At 42.6% G+C, this 13,757-nt stretch overlaps 1 protein-coding gene across 1 annotated transcript; it reads right to left on the minus strand.

The window, feature by feature from the left end:
• Positions 1–2,331: 2,331 nt before the first annotated feature.
• SDE2 (spliceosome associated SDE2) lies at positions 2,332–13,445 on the minus strand. The gene is made up of 7 exons (XM_075204340.1): positions 13,299–13,445; positions 11,516–11,633; positions 7,517–7,628; positions 6,185–6,354; positions 4,746–4,857; positions 2,763–3,105; positions 2,332–2,658 (listed from the first exon to the last, which is right to left on the minus strand). The coding sequence occupies exons 1-7, from the start codon at positions 13,401–13,403 to the stop codon at positions 2,443–2,445; spliced, it is 1,176 nt and encodes a 391-aa protein (XP_075060441.1). The 5' UTR covers positions 13,404–13,445; the 3' UTR covers positions 2,332–2,442.
• Between the last annotated feature and the right edge of the window lie 312 nt (positions 13,446–13,757).

A 13,757-nucleotide genomic window follows, 5' to 3' on the forward strand; every position in this document is an offset into this window, starting at 1 on the left:
TTTAGGTCCTTCGAAAGTCATAAGTATTCCAGTTGGACCATAACCACAAACACTTAGAGCCCCCAGGAATGGCTCAGGACGAGACACTGGACTGTTGTGATGTGGTCAGCACTGAGTCCAGGGGGTAAATGTATCAAGCTGAGAGTTTTCCGGCAGGTTTGAAAAGTGGAGATGTTGCCTATAGCAGCCAATCAGATTCTAGCTGTCATTTTGTAGAATGTACCAAATAAATGATAACTAGAATCTGATTGGTTTTTCAAACCCGCTGGAAAACTCTCAGCTCGAAACATTTACCCCCAGATCTAAATCCCATTGATCACTTGTGGAGAGATATGAAAACAGCAGCTGGGAGCAGGAACCTTTATCTCTGGAAGAACTGGAACGGTTTGCACAGGAACGGACCAACCTGCCAGTAGAGAGGTGCAGGAAGCTCATCCATGGCTACAGGAAGTCGGTGATTGCAGTTAGTTTAACTTGAGCTGCCAAATATTAAGAGTAGGGTCAATATAAAGGTTCTGTACATTATCAGAGAAAGAATTGCGGACACCCAATACTTGTTAATTTCAGCTTATGTTTAAAGGAAATTGTGTTATTTGAAAGAAAGAAAAAAAAAAAGTGCAGAAGCTGCAAATATTTTTGGCCATAACTGTAAATAAACAGTATTGAACTACAGCAGAGTCAATGCATATCTTCCTGTTTATTAGAATAAATTGTATCTAGTCAGCATTTTCATTAAGGAATTTCACTTGCCATCAGTGAATAGAGCACGTCATCACTCACTAAGACAATGATGGCAGCATTCATTCAGCAAAGGGCAGCATTAAAAGGGATATACAGCAATATTGTTACACCGAGGGTAGTGATGTGCAGACTACCCCTCCTCTGACATGAGAAACATCTTCTACAGAGATCAGTAGAAATTACATCTGAACATTACTGCATATACGCTCTTAGATGCCCCCTAGATATTAGCCGAGGTGTCAAACCACTGATCTGTCTCCAACTTTCTGGGCAATTGCTGCTAAAGACAATTTAACCCAGTGGTAAAGGCAGCTGAATGTAAACCAATAGTATGTAACAATTACCTGGCACACAGAGCGTAAGCACTGCTGTCAAATAGAGATTTGGAACCATTTTCTTCTCCTACAACCTCAAAAATCACACGATTAATGCTCAATATTTAGACAAGTTATTTTTAGCCGTCGGACACAAAACCGCTGTTATGGATCCTGAGCATAAACATATTTACACACTGGAAAAATAATAGTCTGACACGAACCTTTGTGTGGAAGGAATACCAAAAACAAATATTGACTCGTGAGATTCCAGAATGATTCTTACATTCCATCACAGTACAACTGCTACTTGTATACAGGGCAGGACTGGGTCTGGATTAATCATTTTGATAGGGGACACCTGATGAGTATATATTTCCCTCTTTTCCTCTATTTTGGATGACTGCACTACCCTGGCGTTAACACGGGGCCGATTCATTACGAAATGTAAATCCAGATTTGTGCTGTATTTCGCGTTAAATTGCTCTGCGCATGTCCATGAACGACCCATATGTCAGTGAACGTAAGTGTATGTGATTAATCTTCAAGAACAAAGGGCCCTTATTACAGCATACCAAGTGTAAGTGCCGAGTGGCAGTGATGACGGCTGTGCATGCATGCTAATACATGTGTTTGAAAAATGCATTTTATCTGCAGGAGAGATAACCTCCTAATAAATGTATTTTATGGGGAAAAAAAATAAAAAGCCTTAAATCAGGCCTATGATCTCAAAGTTGTAATCTATGTGAATAGGATAATCCTTTTCTCTCTTTCATTTAAAGTATATGAAAATTATCCAATAAGAATGACCCATAGAATGAGATATACATTTGAATAAGCAACATAATTTGATAGAAATCAGAGAATCCTATTTAAGAGGGATTATTTAATTTATTTGATAATATCCTCTAGTACAGCAGGTCTTGCATTCTCCAATACAGCCACTAGAGGGCGTGGAGTGCAGTAGTGCAGGGGCTGTGGCCTTCTGTTTAAAGCAGGGCTGCAACATTGGCAGAGGTCAAGCAGCCAATTTTAACAAATATTAGGGAGCTGGGACCAGCCCACACACACACTTGGGGTCCGCAGTGGGATGACGGCTGATCACATGGTCAGATGTCATCTGACAACATTTACAGCCTTAAGATATGGTGACCGTGGTCAGTGTTCGGCCTGGTCACCATAATATATATATATATTTACTGATATTTTAAAGTGATTTTTAATATGGTGTCAACTGATGTTTTTGGCACTTTAAAAATTCGGAAAAAAAAGCCTCAATGTAAAATATAGAAAGTTTATTAATAAAATGAATACAGAAGAAGGTACAGTATCAGTCTATTTCCGGGTGTAATCCGTTCCGCTCTCACGGCAATGGACCCTCTAGAAGCTATTTCCTTTTCTTCTTGTTCGGCTTTGGGAAGAGTTCTGGATCGATCTGCTCTCTGGAAAGCCCCTGCACGGAGAAGAGTCGGGCCGCTCGTTCCTGCAGAGTTCCGCCACATTTCACACCCAGGGCGGTGAGCTCCAGCTTCAACTTATCCAATCCCAGGGCTTCCAGCTGTGCGGCCGAGGTGAATGTGAGGAGATCGAAGACTTCGGGGTCCTGCAGACAGAACATGACCATAATGCAACATAAACTCAAACAAACAGAAGCCACAAATAAAATCACTATGAGGGAGATGTCATCCCTGTAGGAATCTAACTTACTGTGTTTGGAGACGTCTGCTGTGCTTCAGGGGTAACAGCCGGTGTCTCACGTTCTGCGGTAACTTCGGTACTTTCAGCAGTATGACCGAGATCCAATAATGGCTGCTCAACGTCTGTGACCGCTGCGACCTCTTCTACGGAACTCGCGGCTGCGCTCGGTTCTGGACTCTGTTTATCGGGTGCGGTAATGGAGGAAGATTGCGCTGGTCCGTCAGAATCGCTCTCGGAGCTGTGCAGTTCCGGTACCGTATTCCCGCACGACGCCGATGTACAGGGGAATTCAGAGTCGCTATCGCTTCCACTTTCAGAACTCGAAGACACTTCCAAACCTTCCATCCCCGACCTAAAAATAAATAACAGAGTATTGGAAATGTTCCGTGTCTCCAGTCCTTTATAGTACGAGTAACATCCCGATCATGGAGCTAAGAAATAATCTATCGGCAGTATCCGCTTCACAACACCGGCTGCGTAGCGCCAGTGATCATACTTGGCGGATTTCTGCAATTTCCCATACTGTGCACTAAATATAATGTGGAAATATATACATTACGGAGGAAGGGGATCATCACAGACTATGCAGATACATTAAGTGGGGCTAGAATTACAATGATCCTACCCACAGGCACTAGCACCACGTAGCCTATAATAAAATTACATTAAAACAAAGTTACGGGTGTCGCATACAAGGTAGTGAACGACGTTACCAACAAAAAATCAGTAGGTTTTTTTTGTGGGATACAGTGTTTAGAATTCCTCTGATTTTTCCAATAAAATTGGTGTTTTTATAGCAGTAATGAATACATTCCAAGGGCTCGAGGATCCCCAAATACTGTATGTGGGGAAGAGGGACCCAGCAATCAGATCCGCAGCTTTTTCCATTTCCAAAAACACCAGGAAAGCCCTTAGAGTGAGTCAGTCTGGGGGGTGGGGAGAGGATTACCTGATAAATTGAAAACTAGACTCCCTATATATATATATATATATATATATATATATATATATATATATATATATATATATATATATAAAAATAATGATTTTTTTAGTTCATCTTTTTCATTGTGGTAGTATCTGTATAAGAGTATAATTGTAAAGTAATAACTATGTGTGTATATAAATATAGATATCGACATATCTGCAGTGGTGGAAGATTTCTTTAAACCCCGGTTAGAAACTGTATTGTGAAAAAAAAATCAAATTGTTATTTTGTGCACTTAGTTTTGTAGAGTTGCAGAGCTTCTTACAACAGATCATTGAGCAACATATTGTTTCACAACTTATTACACAACTCATTTTGTTTTGTTTTTTCACATTTTAACTATAAGTGGAGCTGGATATATCGTTGCCATCTCGGTGACTAAGAAACGTGCCCTGTGGGTCAGACAACGTGCCCCCTTCTGTATGACCACCTGCTCTTCAGTGCACAGGCAGGAACCATTACAAGCGGTGCCCGGTGATTATAGCTTACGGACTCCGCATCACACTGTGACTGCGCCCGCAGCCGCACGCTCCTGTAAGCCCGTTATAACGCTGCATGCGCCAATCACTGGGAATAGAGAGTTGGACCAGACAATGATGATGGGGGCGCCGATTGGCATTATGTGTATGACGTAGCCACAGGACGGAAGCGTGCGCGATGACCCAAACTATTTGTAATAACTATATTTTGCCGACACGTATCATCATCATTCCACTAGAAAGTTTTGCTTGTGAAATTGTTGTAGAAGCTGATGGGACTGGAAATTAGTAATTACCACTAATTGTTACAGACTGAAATTTGTGTTATGTTTATTTTTCTTTTTTTCCCCCCGTCAGCGTTGTATGTCCGGGGCTGCAGGAAGTGTCACATTGCGCCCCCTTGTGGCTACAAGTATAATACAAAAGTAACAATCCTGTATATGATAAACCAGCAAAAAAAAAAACCCAAAACAATTCAGGTAAAAGATTACAATTCGCGACAGAGTCCCTTTAAATGTTGCTTACCAACAGTATTTCTCTTTGTTGGATTTCCCCGTGTCGCTTTGTGGTCCCTTTCTTCGTTTACAAGAGTCCCCCGAATCTGCAGAAACCGCTGTGCTTGATGAAGCTTGCAGGCCTAAGAGGACAAACACTCTCCATGTAATTATACGAGATTAAAATTCTTTTCTTTTATTTAAGTTTCTTTATGTTCACACTTTGTTCAAACAACAACAATGTAGAACATGTTTATTGAATAAAACAGTATAACATAGAACGGGTTTCTCGTTATATTTTGTCAAAAGGATTAAATACAACAAACAGGTTTTCCAATATGAGGTTACAATTCTAAGCGCACCTCTATATCCAACCATTCGCTTCGTCAATTATACACAAGATTTAGGAGGGGAGTTTTTTTATCCAAGTTTACATATCCTGACATAATGTGGAAGACAAATTGCTGGATAATATCCATGACGTTCTTCCGATTTAAACACGGCAGCTACACTCGTTCCTAAATAAATATTGTACCATGTTCTGTAAAGATTTGATGAAACAAGCTGCACGAACAGCCCCGGATCCGATCTTACTGCTAAGAAATAGCTTCTTTAAATTCCACAGAGTTCTATACAGGTTTATGACCTGTACTATCATCTTTCTTTAACCTTTGATTGCTAAATAATATTTCATTTCCATCTTAGCCTACATTAAAGCATGTAAACGTATCTAAACTTTGGGGATCTGTGGGAGAGGTCATCTGGATTTTAGTGGAAAAAAAACACTCATCTGAGTGTTCAGAAAACTTTTCCCCGCTGAGAGCAAAGTGCTTGTGTGTGCCCGCTGTCATTTAATTTAAAGACACACGGGCACTTTTAGTACCCGCTGGTTTTAGCCCAGGAAGCCTGGTGCTTACAGCTCACCAGCAGGAAGGAATATGAGTAGTTTCACATTTCAGAAGGGCTCTGTTATCAGTGCAGATAAGTTTTACATCTGGGTCTGTGAGTGCTACAGAAATAACAGTTTTCCATGAAACAATGCAATACTTTGAGATTACTCTATCATCACCATTTACTTATATAGCGCCACTAATTCCGCAGCGCTGTACAGAGAACTCACTCACATCAGTCCCTGCCCCATTGGAGCTTACAGTCTAAAACCTCTAACACACACAGAGACAGAGAGAGAGACTAGGGTCAATTTGTTAGCAGCCAATTAACCTACCAGTATGTTTTTGGAGGGTGGGAGGAAACCAGAGCACCCGGAGGAAACCCACGCAAACACATACAAACTCCTCACAGATAGGGCCATGGTCGGGAATTGAACTCATGACCCCAGTGCTGCGAGGCAGAAGTGCTAACTACTGAGCCAGCTCTATGCAGTTGTATCTTTACAGACAGTGATCCTACAAGACCTGAACACCCAGCTCCATCACCATGATCCTCAAAGAGCACTCTAATGAAAGATACCTTTAATGACAGAGTCCTCCAGCCTCTCGGTCATCTCGCTGCACTGACGATCATACTCTGGATCGTTGAAGTAGTGTTTCGGCTCAGCAAGTTTACGTTTCAACCTCTCCAGACGCCTCTGCTCTTTCTCAGCTTCCCGGTCCGCTTGTTTCTTTATCCATTCCGCCATGCTTAAATAAAAAACAAAACCATATGTAAATATTAATCTAGTAGCACCTGCCAGAAGGGTGGGGGGTACCAGCAGCCAGAACACCCGACATTTGTGAAACACCAGACATCTGACATTGAGTCAGCACAAGAAATTCCAAAGTCTTCTCAGACCCCTGTTGTAGTGGTAGATGGATGGGAGGGCAAACAGATCACCAACCATTTTATTTTTTTATTTCAGTCTCTCAATATAAAAAAGGATTTGCAAATGATTGCTGTTAGGACATTAACTCAGACGTTCGTCTAGGCTACAGTCTTTTCAAACTCACTTTATAAAGTTTGGCTGAATTCAGTTTTAAGTCAAACAAAAGAAAAAAAATTCACATTTTGAGCTTTGAATTCTAGTCAAGAAATCATACGCAAGACAAAATAAAAACAACCAACTTACCAGCAAAGTAAAAAAAAAAAAAGAAAAAGGATAATATTTGAGGCAGTGAAGTAGAATATTATTGGAATAAAACAGTTTATTTACACTAGATCATGAACACTTTCAAGGCTGAGCCGATGAGAGCCTTTGAATCCCAAATCTATTTAGCCAGAACAATGCAGTGTTCTGAAGCAGCTTTGCTGCTGTAAGTCAACATTAAATGGCTGCGGAGAAGGTGTCTGTACCAATCCAAGGCTGGAATATTTTAAGCACGGATTGCGATTGGTCTTCCTGCTCTATACCCCCTAACCCCTGGATTTCAGCCAGGGCTGTGAGCAAAACGGCGGCATGGATCCGCCTGAGGCTCTAACTCGGGGGAGGGTCCACCTTGAGACTAGTGGTAATGCAGCTTTAACCATGCCGTACAAATGAAAAGATAAATGTCATTCTGCTAATTATTTCACTTGCAAATAGAGCCGATTTATGACTATTTATTGGTTCGATTTATTTTGTTTTAATGGAGTGCAGTACTTTTTTTAAGCCTAGATGGCGCTGTTACAATGGTTTGATAGAATTTGCCAGATTGGATAAACGTAATGAGAATAGAGACCTACAGACTGCACAGTAGAAAGGAACTTATTGCGCAGCAATGGCGCCCACTGCTGGCTTATCAAAGACATTCACCCCTACTACTGCCCAAGGTCACCAGTATTACAATGCAAAGTGAGGCGCATATAACAAGATAAAGCTTTTCTTACGCTTTCTCGTGGTTCACGTCTCTCAGCCGCCGTCCACTAAGGTCACGACAGGCCTCTCTGTTCGTCGTCTTTTCAATTTGCGCCCCAAGTGCCCGCAGCATGGAACCAAACCCTAGATATAAAACAGACAGCGGTCATCTCACTCTCCCAGTATCACATATCCATGGGTGGCTCGTGGGCAGTTAGAGATGGGTCAGCTCTGTGCCCGGTCTCCTGCGCGATCCTTCTCACAAATCTACACAAAACGAAGAATTTGGGATGGTAGCGGCAAATTGCTGCCGAGGATTCATTGCACAAGGGACGGGGTTGTTTAGAAGATCTACTGAATGCCCAGAGAGCTCACCAGCCATTGCTGCTGCCATCTCCGCTCCTCGTTTGGTGATCTCCGTGACCTCCATGGCAGTGGCAGCTGCCAACGAACATGGGGAACAACTGTTCTGGCTCTTTGTATACAAACATATGGCACACAGGTACTCCAAGCTCACAGATAAGAGCACCTGTGCACAATATAGCAAAAGCCTCCTCTAGAACCAGCAGAGGAAGGATGACCAGTCGCGATAAATGGAGAAGGACCGTTATGGTTCACAGCAGATGACTGTTCTAAGATTTCTACAGTGATTGGTCCACATTCCGCTGTCTCCCCTCGTTCCAACCGTACCGCAGCCCCGGTAGCTGCACAGAGATGCCAGTCACCAACGGCTGCTTTATTATTGGTGGCTGATAATGATGCTGCCTAACAATAGCCACGCCCACTTTGTTAGATTGTAAGCTCATGAGGGCAGAGTCCTCTTTACCTCCTGTTTCAAGTCACTGTATGTAATTTGCTTTATGTTCTGATCTCCTCACTGCACAAAGCTTCTTTTGATAGGCGATACAGTCCTTAAACCCCTTCCTCTCCTGATGCGTCACTGTGATTATACGTGACACAAAGTAAAAGTTTCATATGAAGCTGGCACATGGGCCCTGTGTTCTCCGTACTGACTGAGGACAGACTTCATAGAATAATCTAGAATATAAAAGCCTAGTGGCGTGTGTTAGTCTGTGTGTGAAAAAACAAAACAAAACCAAGCTGCAGCGCCATCTGCTGGGCGGAGTTATACACTGACCTACTAAATTCTTAGTGTGTGTGGGGAAAAAAAAACTCAGAAAGGGCTGAAATTTGGTATACTAAGATGTTTTTAATTTGTTAATTTAATTGTTAAAAGTGTTTATAAAGATTTAAAAAAAATATATATATATTTCTTGAAGGAGAAGTGACAGTGGGGAGTGGTTGGTGGTTGCCGGGGGTGACAGTGGGGAGTGGTTGGTGGTTGCCGGGGGTGACAGTGGGGAGTGGTTGGTGGTTGCCGGGGGTGACAGAGTGAGAGGAGTGTGATACTCAGGACCGCTGAGAGAGATCCTTGTGTCTGGATAGACATCTGGATAGATGTGGCGATAAAGATGAAGGATGAGGTGATGGAGAAAAATGATGAGGTGGTGACATGTGGACAAAACCACGTTAAAAAAGGGCGCTTACGTCGGGAAGTAACGCTCTTCCCCTGAGGAAGCCTGGCCTAGCCCCAAATGCATGACAAGAACCTTTTTAACACCTTAAGTAGCTTGATTTGACTAGAATGCATGAGTATCATGCACGTGTTAACTTGTAATAATAATAATATTATTTTATTATTATTAATAATGTTAGAGCTTAGTGGACAACGTTGAGATTTGAATCCCGGACATTGAGGACTGACTGCCTGTGGTCCATCTCTGAAGCCGGAACATATATAATATAAATTGACAGATAATAAGTGCTTCATACATTAGGGATGTCACAAGTCCCTAATGGATAGGCCGCATTGTATGAACCTTGCCTCAGCCCACCATACAGGACAGTACATATAGAAAGACCAGTGAGGAGATTGGATGTTTCTTCAAGGGGTCTGTAAATGAAAACATTTTAACAATGACCTCAGGGCCGGATTAACCAGAGGTCTAACTGGGCTACAGCCCAGGGGCCTCGGGCATCCAGGGGGCCCTTGACAGTCCTCAGCGGCATTAATGATCGGTGCTGGGGCGCCCCCGGCCGATCAATGCTGCTGTGCACTGTCACTGTAGTCCTTCTGCGGCGCTCGTGAGTCTTACTCACACGAGATCTCCTCAGTAAGGAGCTTACAGCGCGCCGCAGAAGGTATACAGTGACAGGACAACAGAAATAGTTAAGAACTTGGGGTGGGGGGCGGCAGGCAGCTCACAGGAAGGGGGGGGGGGTCTCACGGGGGCCGCATTAGAACTTTATTCCTTTAATCTGACCCTAAATGTCCTAAAAGCTTAATTTAAGAACATGTCCCCCCGAGCACAGTGCTGAATATTGGATGGGTTCTGTACAGTTTGCATTTTCTGTGCACCCTCCAAGATCACCGTAAAAGGGCAAATAGAGGATTTTTAATATTATTCATTTGTTCTCTTAATGTACAGAGAGAATTCTGATGCCAAATTAGAAGCATTTTTTACATTTCTGTTATTATGTTATCTCAGTAAAGGTGTCATATTAAAGAACAGAGGAAGCAGATCCCTTGTTTCATGTACGCAATAAATGATTAATAATGGAGAGAAATCACTTTCCCTACATGTAATCAAATAATTATCTGCGGATCAAGTGATTTTCAAAAAGGATGGAGACAACTCCTGAAGGCAGGTGAAACGTAAGTGTTTATACAAGTCGCTCAATGGGGGGTATTCAATTGTCAGCGTGTTGTTTTTTTTTACCGCGTTAAGTCATTTTAACGCTGTTTTTGTTTTTTTATCATTTTTGAGCTGGTTAACTTTACCCGCAATTCAATTGCATTTTTAACGCTACGTTTGTTTGTTTTTTTTCATGAAACGGTCCTCTCGCGCTCCAGTAGAAGGTCTATTGAAAGTATAGGGTGAGCGAGAGGCAGCCGTGTTAAAAGCTATTCAATTGTTTTTTAACGCGGCACTTTAAACAGGAAAATATGCTGTTTTATCTCGCACCTCTTAGGGGTGTGTTAAAAATAATAAACCTCTGAAAAGTATTTGAAATCATGTTAAAATGTGGAAAAAAAGATAAACTTATGTTTATCACTAATACGCAACTTGTGTAAGTAGATTATTTTTGTAAAAAAATGAAATAAAATAAAAAATTACCAAAAAATAAATTAAATCTTTAATTATATTTATGTATGTTTTTGGTACAAATATGAATGTAGTAATGTGTTTTGACATGATATAGATCAGTGATGGCTAACCTGTGACACTCCATGTGTTGTGAAACTACAAGCCCCAGCATGCTTTATCTACTGAGATAACTAGCCGATAGCTGGCAAAGCATGCTGGGGGTTGTAGTTTCACAACACATGGAGTGTCACAGGTTAGCCATCACTAGTATAGACGATTGTATAGTAAAAAAAATAGTTCAATTAAAAAATATGCTAAAGAAAGTACTGTAATGTAGATATTATCTTTGTGTAATGTAATCTAATGTATGGAAATGTATGCAAAACCTTTTTTTTGTGTTATACATGACCGCATTAAAACTTCCCTTCACTCCCATAAAACCTCGCAAACACAATTTTTAACGCGGATGGGGGGAGCAGCGTTCCGTCTTTTTCATTTGAATTGCACGAGTTCTCCCCGCTGCGCTATCTCAAAATGGTCGCCATTGCAGTCAAAACCCCATGGGAGTTTTTTTTTCTCCGTGGCGGGAAAAAATAAATAAATAAACCTCGCTAACAATTGAATACCCCCCCCAATGACCCTTATAGTTATTTTTATCCTATAAAATATATTCCCAGGATTGTGACCTCTACGAATCCTCTCCACCTTGGGTAGGAGTCTGTACCAGTGTGTTATTCTTGTACACTGCCTGCTCTCATTACTAAACCTCTGCAGGGAACGTTATGAAAGGCATAAGACAGGTCCTGACATTATCTCAAGCAGCGATATGTAAATGTGATGTCAGAGACACTATGAGAGGAAACAACTCGGATGTGGACTCACCCCCTTTTCCTCCACACAGACGTGGCTCCACGCTGTACACCAGCCCATTCTGCAGCTCCTGATCTGGGCCCACTGTCCGTCCATTGCACTTCACGTAAAAATCACACCACGGTCTCCCCTAAAAAGAGATCAGACGATATGTATGAACCCAAGAATAAACACACAGTAAAAGTCGCTCAGAAAATTATAACCGATTTTGCTACATACACCAACCACAGATTTCAGGAGAATTCCCCTGAATACTAAAAACTTTATTTAGGGTGGAGTTAGGAAAGAGAAAGAAAGTAAGATTTTATTGCATTCACTCCTCCGATGCCTGTGGAATTGTAAAACATAATGACATGAATACGTAGAATTAATTTGTAGTCCTATAGTACAGGACTAGACAACCTACAGGTGTTGTGAAACTACAAGTTCCAGCATGCTGTGCCAGACAATAAATAAGCTGTCGGGGTATGCTGGGAATTGTAGTTTCACAACACAGAGAGGCCTGCTCTGGTACAAACAAGACTGTCTGAAAACGTACACATGCTGCTATTTGGGTGGATAATTTGGTCTTTTAAAACAAATTGGCCCAAATCACTGAACGCTGACCCAAAACGTCCTCTAGTCTTAGCAGAAGACTGACAAATGATCACGAATTGCCAGTGTTTGTGATCATTTGCCGACAACACTCAAAGCCCCCATGTGACTCGCTGACATGTGCGGAGGAAGATCTGCTCACTCACAGCACATTCATAGCCAGCTTTAGGAGGGCATACGGTGATCTAGCTATAGAAGAAATGAATTAGATCAGTATAAAAAAATAGGAAGTCATTTGCAATGTTATATCAGTTAAATATAACAAAACCCCTTTGAAACGGGAGCATGTCACGCTCAAAATGACTTGGGTCTCGCCATGTGAATTATTAAAAAGTATTTCTCACCAGAAATTATATTAAAATAAATGGAAACAACACACAACAGTTTGATGATTTGGATCATGAGAAGAATGTAGAGCAAAGTTCCACAATTACTTTTTAAATAATGTACTTTTATTAGGTCTAAAAAAATTCCCATCTACTCATCTAATAATTCCCACTTACTCATCTATTAAGAGCAACCTTATGGATGTACATATTAAATACTTACTTACCCCTTGCGATCCCCTCCCTTACCAACCTGCCCCCTCCCTCCCTTACCAACCTGCCCACACCCTTTCCAACCTGCTCCCTGCAGTCCCACTCCCTTACCAACTTCCCCCCCCCCCCTTCATTACCAACCTGCCAACCCACTCCTTACCAACCACCCCCGCACACTCCCTTACCAACCTGCCCCCTCCCTCTCTTACCAACCTCCCCCCTGCCACCCCCCTCCCTTACCAACCTGCCCCCCTCCCTTACTATCTTGCCATCCCCCTCCCTTACCAACATGCCCCCTGCCACCCCCCTCCATTACCAACCTGCCCCCTGCCACCCCCCTCCCTTACCAACCTGCCCCCCCCTTACTATCTTGCCATCCCCCTCCCTTACCAACATGCCCCCTGCCACCCCCCCCCCCTCCTTTATCAACCTGCCACCCCCCCCCCCCTCCTTTATCAACCTGCCCCTTGCCATGCCCTCCATTACCTAGCTGTGCCCTTACAGCATCATTTACCAGGTACCCTGCTTATATATAGCCCCGGACCCATCTTTAATGATTGTGTACTCGGTGCCCCTATGGCACATAATACGTACAACACACAGCACCGTGTACAGTCTACAGGAAACACAAGGAAGCCTGTCTGATGCCGGACATCTCTTACCGAGTCACTCCCCGAGAGAAGCTCCCGCACCCGGGATCCCGGAGGCAGCTGACACGGAGACAGCCGCCCACTGACTGCGTCTCTCACCCACACCAGCGCCGCCATCTTTCCTCCTGGCAGTAACCACAGCGCAAGGTTATGGCCGCGCCTCGGGATGCTCACGCGACAACACCGACGTCACAGAGGACGCAGGACACACGCGCCATCTTTAATCAGGGAACCGCACATGAATTCCCGCTTGGGACATGTGAAAGTTCTAGAAACACCTTCTCATAACAGCAGGAAACAAGAAAACCCAACATTATAAACCAATGTGCGATTAAAATCTAGTCTAAAGTCGTCGTAATTTATTTGTACATAATTATAAAGGAATTATTTCGCGTCAGTGTATTTTTATCTCAGTTGATATTGTTAATGATAACAGGAAAAGTGTTCTTCCTATTCCTTCTGCCTCAATGT

This window comes from Mixophyes fleayi, chromosome 3, assembly GCF_038048845.1.
Source record: "Mixophyes fleayi isolate aMixFle1 chromosome 3, aMixFle1.hap1, whole genome shotgun sequence".
NCBI classification, from domain to species: Eukaryota; Metazoa; Chordata; class Amphibia; order Anura; family Limnodynastidae; genus Mixophyes; species Mixophyes fleayi.

Bases quoted from the DNA above. Each gene is read 5' to 3' on its own strand.
- SDE2 (XM_075204340.1), bottom strand. From the start codon at position 13,403: ATGGCGGCGCTGGTGTGGGTGAGAGACGCAGTCAGTGGGCGGCTGTCT. The intron at 11,634-13,298 runs GTAAGAGATGTC...ATCTCTTTTTAG, and splicing joins TTCTCTCGGGGAGTGACTCG to GGGAGACCGTGGTGTGATTT. The intron at 7,629-11,515 runs GTGAGTCCACAT...TTTTATATCTAG, and splicing joins TCTGTGTGGAGGAAAAGGGG to GGTTTGGTTCCATGCTGCGG.